The sequence below is a fragment of the Pterocles gutturalis genome, unplaced genomic scaffold, assembly GCF_000699245.1.
Source record: "Pterocles gutturalis isolate BGI_N339 unplaced genomic scaffold, ASM69924v1 scaffold7941, whole genome shotgun sequence".
NCBI lineage: Eukaryota > Metazoa > Chordata > Aves > Pterocliformes > Pteroclidae > Pterocles > Pterocles gutturalis.
In genome coordinates, this window is record NW_010097754.1 from 24,016 (window position 1) to 37,303 (window position 13,288).

General features: G+C 46.1%; 1 protein-coding gene across 1 annotated transcript in view; it reads left to right on the top strand.

The window, feature by feature from the left end:
* SLC12A8 (solute carrier family 12, member 8) overlaps window positions 1-13,288 on the top strand; it is a gene marked incomplete at its 3' end in the record, with an annotated part of 41,805 nt that overhangs the window by 19,850 nt on the left and 8,667 nt on the right. The window contains exons 5-6 of the mRNA XM_010086318.1: window positions 5,218-5,331; window positions 12,523-12,610. Coding sequence (XP_010084620.1) covers window positions 5,218-5,331; window positions 12,523-12,610 — 202 coding nt within the window. The remainder of the gene's footprint in view (window positions 1-5,217; window positions 5,332-12,522; window positions 12,611-13,288) is intronic.

Consider the following 13,288-nt stretch of genomic DNA (forward strand, 5'->3'; position numbering starts at 1 on the left):
AGGAGATAATTATGCCAAGGATATAGAATTAGTCTTTGGCTCTCCACCTCTTACATCACACAGGACCCTGAAAACACTGGGGTCAGACCTGGGAAATGTGCTGCATGACAAACACTTCCAGCTGTTCTTCTGAAAGCAAATCTCAGCAAGTACCTTCCAGGCACAAACGCGTGGGCTTACTTATAAAAAAGAAAAAAATCCACCACTCCAAGTCTTCAGTATCCACCTTTGTAATTAAAAGCTCTAATCACAAGCAGAATGCAATACGTGACCGTCTTCTGGGGGCTGTTTCTTAAGGTGGTTTTCCATTTTTGCATTATTTAGCCCCTGCCTTGGTGCCAGGGTTTACTTAACCTTAAGCTTGTGAACAGGCTTATTGAATTTGGCCAAGACTTGACTAATCTGTAATGAGCTCCAGGTTGCCTGGAACTTGGCAGCGCTGTCGTCCTCTGTGCCGTTGCATAATAGCCTGACCCTGCGTAACCACGGCTTCGCCTTGCGCCCCTTCTCCGACCTCCTCGAGTCCTGCTCTGAAACCTCGGGCTTCATGGAGGGGCTGCCCTGCTAAGGTGGGTCCCGAGTGCCAAAAACCGCCTCGGCTGCTTTCATCCTCTGGCATGGGGTGAGAGGTGGGAGAAAGTGGCAAGAAAAGCTCAGATTTGGAAATGAGCCGGGGCAGAGGGGGATGCAGCGATGGCAACCTGGTGGAGGCTGGTAGCCCCTCCCAGGTATCTGTGGTGGCCAAGGGGACATGAGAATCCTGGCCACCTTCCTCTTCCTTCTCCTCTGCCTGCATCAATCAGGCTGATGTGCATCCTTCTGTGGTCCCCCTGAGCTTGTGAGTGGAGGATGCTCATCCTGGAAACTTGCTAGGTGGTTTTTATTGTTTAGTACATCATTTTAATAAGGGCAACTGGAAGGCCTTAATTGGTCAAAAATCACAGGAATAATTCGGATGTTGCTCTAAGCCATTTTCTTCCCCTGTTGTTTATTTACTTCAGCACAACCACTTGAGAAATCCATTATTTGCCTGCTTCATATTGAGTATCTAATGATGACAATAAATTGTTACTGCTCTTTATTGTGCATTTCCCATAAGGCTGACATGGCACAGAGAAGGAACTAGATTCTTTTCCTTCTAGCATGACACTGGGAAGATTGTTTATAGTGCTTCAGCTCCAGCCCTCTACAAGCCAGCCAGCAGGATCATTAAAAGCAGGATTTAAAGACTGTAGGGTTGCATAAATTAATTGAGAGCAAAATTTGTCAGAGAAACATTTTGTAATGAGCGAGGAGGGAAGAATCTGGCTTGGAATCTCATCTACCCAGCAGTTAGCTGGAGGAAAAGATCCTCTCCCAAAAAAAAAAAAAAAAAAAAAGAAAAAGATGTTGCCTTGTTTGGAGATCAGAGAGCCAAATATAGACCCTATCGTGTTTCCTTCCCTCCTCCTTCCGAAGCTCGTCCTTTTGAAGTGCACTTTCAATGGGATGTGGATAATTGACTCTGTGAACAACCGACCAAGTGCTCTGTTGGTTTAGCCGATTGGTCTCAGTTGCTGATTCCTGTTTTGTTTTGGATTATTTTCAGCCCAATTGCCCTGTCAGCTACAATTAGTCCCATTAATATGACAGCTGAAAGGTCACAGATGACTCCCTCTGGTCGCAGGCGTGGGGGCAGCCAGGAGATACTCCCAGCGAGTTGTTCTCAGCTCCGTGGTCGCGTGCCCGTAGTGTGCTTAAATTGATGGCGATTGCAAATCCTGGCGTGAAACCGATCAAAAGGGATGGGAGATTTGCTTCACGGCAGGGTGATTGACTGAGAAATGAGGTTGCAGTAATGAGTAACATTTGGATGAACTTTTCTTTAATTGGACAAGAACGCTCTTGGTTCTGTATAAAGGGGAAATGTGGAATGGCTGGGCTTCCTCTCGCCTGCCAGAGCCGCGAGGAAAGGAAGCAGAAGTGGGATGGAGTCGTAGGCGCGTCCTGTGGCTCTTCCAACAAATCCACGGCTGTCATTTTCTGTGGTTCCAGTGACATCTGCCATGGTTTCGGGCTTTGTCTCTTGCACCCAGGATTTACACATAGGGGAATAAAGTAGGAAAGGGAACAGCAGACAAATGGATGGAGCAGAGGGGATTGTTTGGGTTCTTAAGGGGGGCAGACTGCACACAGGTACAGGTCAGATGTTGGACTTGTGGGTCTCATGGTCTCTCTTTGGCTATGATATGGCCAAAATGCTATCACAGAAAATATAGTCAGGTTGTGTACCTGGCCTTTTTTATGAGAAAAGAGACATATGGCACCCAAAGTGCCTGGATCAGCCCATCTTTGATTTATATAGCCCCAAAACCCAGCTGGAAGACCCCAGTTGGAGAAGGTTCACTCACAAAGCATGACGCTGTGCCTGGTGAGGTTCTGCAAGGGTCTGGTTTTGGTTTGGTGTTATTTGGTATTTTCCTTAACTGCCTAGATGATGGAAAAGAGACTATGCAGATTCAATTTGCAGGTGACCCCAGCTGGGAAGAGCTGGCAGCAGCCTGGCTGAGAGGCTCAGACTTCCAGATGACCTTGCACAAGCTGCAGAAGTGTCATGAAAAGGATGATTTGTGGCTTAATAAAGACAAATGTAAATTTTTACAGCCTGGCAGAAACAGTCGACTGCGCCAGTGCAGGATGGAGACTGTTTCCAGTAGGTGAAAGGATGCTATTAAATATGCAAATGGCTTATGGATCAGGCAAGAAATAACATCATGAACTTCAACCAGGGTGATTTTGGTTAGACAGTAGGGGAAGCCTAAATTATGGAGACAGGAAAACATGAGATTAAACCATCAATAAAGGCCAGAGCCAGCTTCCAGGAGATTTTTAAGAATCGGTGGGGCAAACTTCTGTCAAGAGCAACGTAGATATATTTGATGCTGCTGCTGCAAAGCACAGGCTGGAGAAGGTCTGCAGTTCTCCTTGGGGTGAGACAAATATTTTGCCCCCTCCTTCTGTTTTACTAACAAAACATTAATGTTTTTATCAGGAGCACGTACTTTGTGAAAAATCCCTTGGCCAGGGACTGAAATTTTCCTCGAGCAGTTTGGTGAGAGCTTTGCAGCCAGCCCACGTGCCGTGCTGTCGTAGGCAGGAGTTCCAGTTGAAGGAGCTCAGGTCTGGGCTTGCGGGAACGTACAGCCTACACAAATCCCCCCTTTATTTCTCCAGAAGCTGCACTTTCTGCAGACATCTGTGAGGTCCAGAGGTCAGTGTGTTGCGCTGAGCTTATTCCCTTTAAATCTCGTCTGGGACTTGTTCCTAGTGAAGATAGCTGGTGCTTTTAAAAAGCCTAGCAGCAGGAGACCTGTTCTATCAGTGTGTTTCCACCCATGTTTGGGCAACACAATGAATGCAGATGTAGTAGGAAACTTTTGATTATCTATAGGATTTTTCTGTGGCAACTTCAAAGCTCTGTGGTTAGTTATATTCTGAGACTTTAAATGGATATGTCTTGCGTTCAGAGCTCTGTTTTAATTTTCCAGTTTAATCTATTGTCCAAACATCATTAATATTGTCTTTGAGGCATGAGACAGCTTTGATGGAGTCTTTTTTTTAATTTCTAGCCGTCACCCTGTGCAGCCATAAACAACATCCTGCCTGCTAATGAGAAAACTCAACTTATTGCAGTCACATGTCTTGTGGAAAGAGATTGTAGTGGCAGGAGAAAAAAAGGAACCGACTTTGCTCACCTCCCATCCTCAGCTGGCATCAGCATTTGGATTACTGACAGCAAGGAGTAGTTTCCACAGGTTAAGATACTCCATTAAAAAGCAGTGATGCCTGTTGAAAATGAAATTATGAATTTCATAGACATATCATTAATTCCTTAACCTGCTTTCATGAGTTATCTTTTCTACCTATAAGCATCTAAAACCTTTTCTAATTAATGCCGTGCTGGAACATTAGTTGTCGAGCTCAATTATTGCTGACAAATCCAGGTTTGTGGAAGAATTTAACCCATCCTTCCAGTGTGAACTGAGGGAGCAGGACCCTCCATTACACACCCAGTAAACCACTTGCTTGATGTTGATTTCCTACCCATTGCTTTCCCCTCTCTCCCATCTTCTGGAAAACTCTTTGTTTGGAAAGTAAAACGTGTGCATGTGTAACCTTGGAAGGACTTGGCAAAAGGCAGCGTGGGGAGTGGGGCACGGCCCAAGGTCTCGGCATTTGCTCGTTGTTGCACTGTGATAAACATCTGCAGAAGGTTTGGGATGAGGGTGGCTGGTCGTGATGCACAGTCCCATGTCTCTGCCCAGAGAAGCTGTGGATGCCCCATCCCTGGAGGGGTTCAAGGCCAGGCTGGATGAGGCTTTGAGCAACCTGGGCTGGTGGGAGGTGTCCCTGCCCATGGCAGGGGGTTGGAACTCAATGATCTTTAAGGTTCCTTACAACCCAAACCATTCTATGATTCTATGTTTAGTCCTGGTTTGGAGATGATAACATAGCAACAGGAGAGCAATGGCATCAGGAGGGTAAGTGCACAACACACAGTGGGAAGTTTTAGAGCACATTACTCCTTCTCTGCTGGGAAAGCCATCTTCTAGGGGAGAGCCCACCCTGCAACAAACTGGCTTTACTGGCTCTGGGCTCATTGGCAACTAGTGTGTAAACAGGATGTGTTGGTAGCAGCTTCACAGCATGGGCATATCTCAGGTTCTGTGAGTCTGACTGACAGAAACACAGAATTTGGGATATGGTGTGAGGGCTTGCTCAGGGATGCAGTTGTTTTATGGCAGCATAAGTTTGCTCTATTTGGAAAGAGGATTAAAGTGGCATGGATAAGTAGGTATAAACATTAAGCTGATCCCTGCAGCCAGTTTTCCTCTGAGGACAGGTTTTACAGGAAGATGTCCTGCTTGCTCGCAGACAAGACTTGATGTGACCCATGTTCTGGCTTGGCAAGAGCTGCCCAGCGCGGTGGTGCCTCTGGACATGCTGGCCTGCACCGCTGCACCTTTCCCTGGCATTTGCACCCTTGTAACCACAGTGGCCTCTTGCCTGCCTTCTCCCCCTCCAATAAGTTGATATTCATCCTTTCCAACTATCCCTGGAAAGAGCCACTGCTGTCACCCATGTTTAGAGGACGGTTGGTTGCCGAGAGCAGGCTGGAGGCTCTCCTGTGGTCCCTGCGGTTTCTGAGGTTCTCCTCTCACCCTCATGTCTTCGCAGATCATGGCTTTGTGGGCTATTCTGGAGAGCTTCTGTTCAACAACACGCTGCCCGACTACAGCCAGGGGGAGTCCTTCTTCACTGTTTTTGGAGTGTTTTTCCCAGCTGCGACAGGTACAGTAAGTTTTACCCTCCTCTCTCTCCCGACAGTCACATCTTAGCAATGAGCAGAATCACGGGGAGTTCCTCTGGGCTTCTGGGCAGGGTGAGTGGGACTGCACTCAGACAAAGGAGACTCACACGGTTGATTCAAAATATTCAGGCTTTCCTGTGGCACCTCATATTTTTCACACTCCTGTCCTGTTCATCTGAATGTTCTCTGCTGTCTCTCTGTGGTCAGAAACTGCTGGTCTACTCCGTGGGTTGTCATGATAGTATAAATCCTTCCCTGCCAAGGACAGGGCTCAGGCACTGATCCTGGCCAATGGTGTCAGGCCACAAGGTGTCAAACCTTTTTAAAAGTGCTGATTGTGATTTATCTTATTAATAGATAAGCCTTATGACTTGATTGCACTGGGAGGGTGGGAGAGCACAGGAGGGCTTTCCCTCCAGCCTTGCCGTGGGTGGGTGGATGGCTGAGCTGAGCTGATGCCATCGCTTATGATGCTGACCCACCACTCTCAGCATGGCATCAACACAGCTTACAGTTGTGAGCTTAATTGGATGCTTTCATATTATTAATTCTCTTAAATTACCAGGAAGATCCATGTCCCCTTTCCAAGGCTGGAAATCTCCAGTGGGAATGAAAGAACTATAAATGGGAGTTACAATACCTTTTGTTGATGCTGGGTTTTTTTAAGCTATAAAAAGTACCGATTATAAGCAGTTTCCATAGCGATGAATCCTTGGATTACAGAATGAATTTTCAGAGGATTAGCTCTAAGCAACTCACTGGAAGTTGTTCCTAGTATTGCTGCAGTACAGGGAGGCAAACTAAAAGTTTCTGTGAAACAGGTGGACTGGAGGAATAGTCTGGTAGCAGAAGAAGTAATTTTATCAGGTGCACCTAGTGCAGGACTTCAAATTTTCCTTTGCAATCCTCTCACCCATCTTATCAGGCTGGCCATTGCCTCTGTGTACACTTCCTCCTGGAAAACTCACCTGCCTGAACTATTGGCACCGTGGAGAAGTTGGCTTCTGCTCTCTTTCTTGTCATTTCTCCTGGCCCAAGTGAGTTCACCCAGCAAAGAAAGTGACCTTCCCCACAAGTCCTGCCTCTGATGCAGGAAAGCAGTTTTTTCCAGCTCCCTGATTACAGAAGAAGGAATAATTATGACAAAGCAGTGCAGAAAATTACCATGATTAGCCATATTAAATGGTTCTTCATCACTGCTAATGCTTGGCCGCTAGGAAGAAGGCCAAAGCTAATAGATACGATTTATTTAAAGCCCTGGCAGCCTGTTGCTTTGTTAGTCAGCAGTAGTAATACCAGTAGTAATGTTAAACATTCTCTGAAAATACAGTTTGGGCTGATGTATAATTACTTTGGTTGCTGCACAGCTTTTTCATGCGTTCTTTTTAATTGCTTGGTTATTTACAGGATTTAAATTATTCCTCCAGAGCAGCGGTGCCAGTGCTACCATAAAACACTACTATTGCTCCTGTTATTGCTCTTCGTAGCACCACAGAGTTCAGGAGCCTCATAAAATGTAGGCTTGTGTTTGGTGCTCTACATGGAAGAACTTGTGGTCTGCTTAAGAAATTTTTAAGAAGGTGGGAGTCAAGACTTCTCTGCTCCAGATCACAAGTGGGGACCCCAGTGCAAGGTCTGGGAATAAAGCTCACATCTCCTAGGGCTCAGGCAATGAGTGAGGGCTGTGGTTCCCCCACATCCTTCCTGGCCCATGCTGGCTTAGCTCGCCTCTTCCCCCATGATGGGGTGTGATGCCAGAGCCACAGAGGGGACCCCAGGTTTCCCAGGGTCCCACATGCTGGAGCAGAGCTGCTTCCCACCACGTTGCAGACATTGCCCGGACACAGCCTGAGCGCAGCAGCATGGCAGGTGGTCCATGAGACTGGAGATGACATCCTGGGGATGGGTTTGGCAGCGGCATTAGGAGCAGCCTGGGGAGATGCGATTGGATTGCCGGCGCTTCTGATGGAGGGCAGGCAGCGTGATGCAGAGTGCGAGCAAGCAGCACCATCGGTCCCAGCACCTCCATATGAAAAGGAGGAGCAGTGACACACAAACTTCACTCCCAGGCTGCACCTCCAGCCTCTGTTCCTGCCCAGCATCATCCCGCAGTGGTACCCACCTCTGCTGGGACAGCTGCAGTGACCCAGCCAAACCACTGGAGCCAAAACCCTTCACGTTAAGTTAGGTGCGATAGAAATTTGGGGAGAGTTTCAGCAAAACAATATGTTGTTTAGTTTTGAGGGGTTACTTCGAGCCAGTTTGAAACATTTCTTTGACACAGCAATGTTCTGTTTATCTTTTATTATTAAATCTTACGTTTACTCTTTTTAATTTTTAGCATATGCTAGTTTACAATCTAAGATGCTGTTTTAATAACAAAGTTTTTATGAAGATGTTAGGAAATAGTGAAATGAGATGTTTGGGCCCTTCTGAGATGAAATGTTCCTCTTTGAAGTGAAACTATTTTGATCTCTGCAGGATAAGCTCTTTACTGTCCCTCTGAAATGGTTATCTGAATTCAGCTGGTTTAAGTTTGGTCTCTGGGATGTATTGAAAAGTGGTTTTAAGTTGCCCATTTCCACCAGAAATAGCAGTGAAACGGAAACTTCAGCATACAGGCTGGTAGCTGTAAAAGCAAAGAGGGGCAGCCACTTTGGGAAAGAGGAGCAGGGCCTGTGGGAAGACCCTGGCTGGGTCTGAATGGGCAGGAGGAGCAGCTGGGTGCATGCTTTGGCTGGAGGGCATGGGATGGTCATCCCAGCCTTTCACAGACTGGTAGAGACATGCTGCCTCCTACTAGCATCCTGCTTGGGTTGTTTCGCTCCAGGTTGGGTTGTTTTCTCTGTTCCTCTGTATTTCATTGGTACAACTCCAGCAACACAAGTGAAGTTATCCTGGTTGTATGGTTGAGCAATGGTAAGCAGAGGCTGGGCCATTTGCTTCCTGGGTAACAGCTGCTTAAGCCATTTCAGCTGGATGTGCAGTGCAGCTGACTTTATTCCCCCAAATTTGTCATTTAGTAATTGAGAAGTAGCTGAGTGATGCAAAACATACATCTAGAGCTGGCCTAAATGGGAGTGCATGGGCATGGAAGACTCAGATTTGCTGGCTTCGATCAAAACGGCTGCCATACTCGCTATGGAAGATGTGAGCATGCCCCTATAGAGATTCTGTGCATTAATCAGATGTTTTTCTGCATGTTTGTAAATACCTTCATTATGCACATGTTTGGCTGCCACGTTGTGATACACAAACACCCAGCCACCCATAGAACCAGGGATTTGCATGGGGAAGGAGTCCCGGGGGCTGCTTGCCCGTGTTCAGCTCCTAGCAGCAGCCACACAACTGTCAATGCAGTGTTAAAATGAAACTAAACATCAGTTCTGTTGTGCAGAGAATTTTTTTTTCTTCTAAATCCCCAAGGTTTTCTGTCTAATGAAAGAAGTGTGTTGTCATGTCATACAAGAAAGTAAGAGGACGTTTGAAGTGGTGTTAGTGGAAAATATCATTGTACTGAAACCAGTTCTGAAATAAACCATATTTGGCACTTGCAAAATGACAGCAAATAGATTTAGACGTTTTGGGCTAAGTTATCAGATGATGTAAACGGGCACAACTCCACTGAAGCCTATGGAGAGGTGCCAGCTTACATCAGTGGAGAATTTGGCCCTTTTAAAAAATTAGCTACAATTCTTATCTAAGATTTTCCATTCTTCATCTCTTGGGTAAAGGAAAAAGAAAACTTTAATATTTTATAAGTTTGTTGGAAAATGCAATGGGTGTTTGCAAGCAGTCATATCTCCAGTTATAAACCGTAGCTGGTAGAGTCAGAAACTGGAGCTGGTGGAGCTGATGGTTGTGTTTAATGTACAATGTAGGTGGTCCCCTCGTGCACGTATCCACCGCCTGGATGATGCCCAGGACAGGATTACGCTGGGAATAGCAGCAATGTACAGACTGTCTCAGCCATAATTTCCTGGCTGAGTTGACTGTGTTTTCACGCTTCCTTGTCCAGGAGCTTTGTCATTATCTGCTGCTCTCTGAGATAATAGCCGGTGTGGAAAATCCAGCCTGCTATCTCACTGAAACAGAGAGGTGGATAATTTTCTCCGTGGACAATCTGCAGATATGATTGCTTGAGTTCAGAAGGGATTGGCCACTTCCCTAGGGACAGTTCTGTGTCTGAAGGAAAGAACGTCCCAACTTCTCTATGCTGTTGAATTTTATGTGCAAGCATAGGGTTTTTCTTCTCTTCAGTATCTGGAGTCTCTGGAAAGGCTATTTGTGGCTACTCACAAGTCAAACCAGTTCTCTGTCAGGGGGTGAGCAAGGCTATGGATGGTGGAGATTGTTTAGGTTTTTTTGAAAATTAATCAGGTTGTCCTTTCATTGAAAAGTGGTGTGGTTAGTTTGCTGCTCGCAAAAGACCTTCTCACTACTGCTCTTTGGCAGCTGTCATCCTGTCTGGAATGGGTGGTGGTGGAACATTGTCCATGCATCTGTACTACCAGATTGTCCATCCTTCCATACTAGTCAGGTCTGAGGCATTGAGATGGCTTTGTCCTCAGTGGCTGAGAATATCCATGTTGATTCCTTCTGTGGTGGCCTTGGCCGTTGGCAGTGGAAACCATGAGGCTCTGGTGATCTCCTGGGCATCCTGACAGAAGCTGATGGTGGGCACTGCCCTGGGTCTGACCCCTCATTGCTGCCAGGCAGGAGGTCAGCCATCGATCTCCAGATGCTGTTGATGTGGGCTCTGGCAGATCATCTCCTGGCTGCTCTTCAATGTGTGTGGGTCTGTGAGAGGGAGGCAGTGAGGCGGCCTGGGCTGTGCAGTCATCGCCGCACAGATGACTCACATGTATTCAACTTTTTTCAGTCTAGAAGTTGCCATTTTGGTGTTTCCCCAGTGCTTTGCTGAGGTAGGCGTTTGGATGAGGAAGAGGTGAGTCAAGCTCAAGCCGGGAAATTTAGAGGTGGTGCCAGATGTTTGGGAAACTTGGCCAAGAGGCACATGAGATTAACAGCTGTCCTTCTGACAATAGTTTGCTCCCTTTGGAAGAAAAATTCAGAGTATTCTCAGCTTTCTGCTTTGCCCCTGAATTGCAAAGTCACCAAAGAATGCTTCATAGCAGCTTCCTTTAGTATGATTGTGACCATTTCCATGGACTTCTGCCTTCCTAACTTTTCTCACCTCCAGCTAAGCCTAGTGTGTAGCTTTTCAAAAGGAGCAGTGCCTGAACAGCACTTGGAAGCTTTATCTGGGGAAAAGCTCACCAGTTGACTGGCAGTGCTGTTCAGAAGTACATCCACAGAATAGTCTTCCAGAAGAAAATTAAGAACTCATTTTGATTTGTAATGTTTTTGGTATGGTGTCAAGGATTCAAATCTGGTCTGAATCTGGAAGACAGCTCTTCCAGGAGCTGAGGAATGCCAGGAGCCCATGGGGACTGTTGGGGCTCTGGCTCTGTGATGGAGAGGAGGACAGAAAAAAAAGTGGCTGCTGGGTGGGACGATCAAGGGGAAAAAAAAAGGTGATCAAGGAAAAAAATATTAATAATAAAGTTCTGGATTCTTAGTTGCCAATGTGTTTGGCAACATATGGGTGCCTTGTGCTCATTAGCGTGCTATCATCACGGCAGCACAGTGAGGAAAGGGAGTGTTATGATTCCTGTCTAGCAGATGGGGAGATGGAGCTATGAAGATGCACAGCAAAGCCTTGGATGGAGCAGGGAGATGAGTCCCTTTTCCCCAATTAGCAACCCAACCGTTACTCCCTGTTGGTAGTGTGTTGGTGGCCACACAGTTGGTGTTTCAGCTTTAAAACGCAATGGGTTGTTGCTGATTTAGAGCTGCAGTCACTCAGATTTGCAGCCTCAGTCTGACTTTGTCATTCTTGTGCCATCTGAAAATGAGGAATGTCTGCTGGGCCTGGCAGCCAAGTGTCGGACTGACGTGCGATCGGTCCCCTGCTGCCAGGGCTGGCAGATGCTGCGAGCGCCATGGCATTGGCATCCTCCTCTTCATTGTTGTTCTGTGGTGATCTCACCCTGGCTCCTGGGACAGTCCCATGAACACTGCTGGCTGGCATCTGGCCCACACATCCTTATGAAGACGTTAGTGTGACATCTGAGGGTGGGACAGTAATGGGCAGAAGTTAGTATCTTAAAGAGGCTCTTCTATCTTGCCTTCAAATTGTCCAAATTCTAGGATTCTAGATCAGAGACAATTTGGTTTTTTTTTTAATAGCAGATATCTGAAGTCTTCTAGGAAAAGTTTTGCGATAAGGCGATGAAAAAAGTTGTGGTTTATTGCACAGTTTAATATGATTCGTTCTTCAGCTTTGGGCAAAGTCTCATAACCCATTTGTACCTTGAGTTCCTAGCCTCAACATGGAGATCCTTTGCTCCATCCTGTTTCCCTTTCTTCTGTCTTTAGATGGTAATTTTTTTAGGCGAAGGACTGTCCCTGATTGTACAATAGCCTGTACTCTGGCCTAAAATAACAGCTCAGTACTTTATTCTTAGTCCTACCACGTGTTTTCTGCGTGACGCTGGGACAATCACTTGCCCTCTCAGCGCTTCTGTTTTCCTTTCTGCAAAGCAGAGATAATGCCTCCTTCCAACGCAGATCCCTTGGCTGGAAGGTGCCACCTACGCGCAGAGCACGTTATTCCCTCTGCTAAACGCGCATGTGATCGTCATTAAACACGACAGGACAGACCGTTTTGTAACGGTGACTGTCCCCTATAAATGCAGGGACCTGTAATGGATCTGGTCGTGTGACCTGCTGAATGTGCCGCCGTGATGAACGGGTAGCATTTTCCTTTTCAACAACTGGACAGCACTGTCTTTTGTGAGGTTCGCATTAAGATAAGATGGGTTTTGTTCACATTTCTGCTTTTTTTTTCTTTCCCCCAAGCATTGTTCAAACTGGACAAATGATTCTTTGTAGATGTGTTGGTGGCTTGCTTCTACTACAGACCTGAGCAGTTTCTTTCCAAGCAGTCGATGGGAGCCAGTATTCATGTGTATGTGTTAAGTGCAATGAAATTATATAGTTACTGTTCTGAAGCAATTAACTGATTGATTAAGTTATATTACATATTATAATACGTATTACATATGCTATAACTTAGATTAAATTGCATTTATGTCTACAAAATACAGGTGTGATGGCTGGGTTCAATATGAGTGGAGATCTCCAGAAGCCTGCTACCAACATCCCCCTGGGGTCTCTGGCTGCTATTGGCACCTCGTAAGTCATAGATTGGGGAAAATTTACTCTTTGGAGGCTGCCCTGGATGTGACCAATCCATTTCATGTTCCCATCAACCTTTTATTACTCAGCCATCTGGAAAATTAAAGTCTGGCTCTCATTCAAATTATCATCCATTACCACCACCTGCTCGGAGCGGGTTAGAGAAGAGGTTCATTAACGCGGATATAATCGGTCCTTCCTCTGCCGGGTGGGATGTGTGTTGGTGCTAGAGGGGTTGTGCTGCTGCAGCCCGGCTGTCCCAGAGCAGGGATGCAAAGTTTTCGAAGGCTTTGGGTGTGTGATTTTGTCACTTATTGCTGTTCATTTCAAAGTGCTTTCTTTTTCTACATAAATAGAAAATACGAAAAAACAAAAAAAAAATATTGGGAAAATGGTGCCAAGGCAGGTGAGATGACCTACCCACCTGCAAGGCCAGGGGAGCACAGGAGACCTGCATCCTTGAGCAGTGTTCTCCCCTGAGAAATGCAGCTTTCCAGTGGTAAGATCCTGTTACATATTAAAAAAAAAAACAACCCAAAACAAAACCAAAACCACCTTAGTAGGTTTTCCTGCCTGCGTTCATTGCCACATTTCATTATGACCCAACCCAAAACAAAACCAAAACCACCTCAGTAGGTTTTCCTGACCTGCGTTCATTGCCACATTTCATTATGA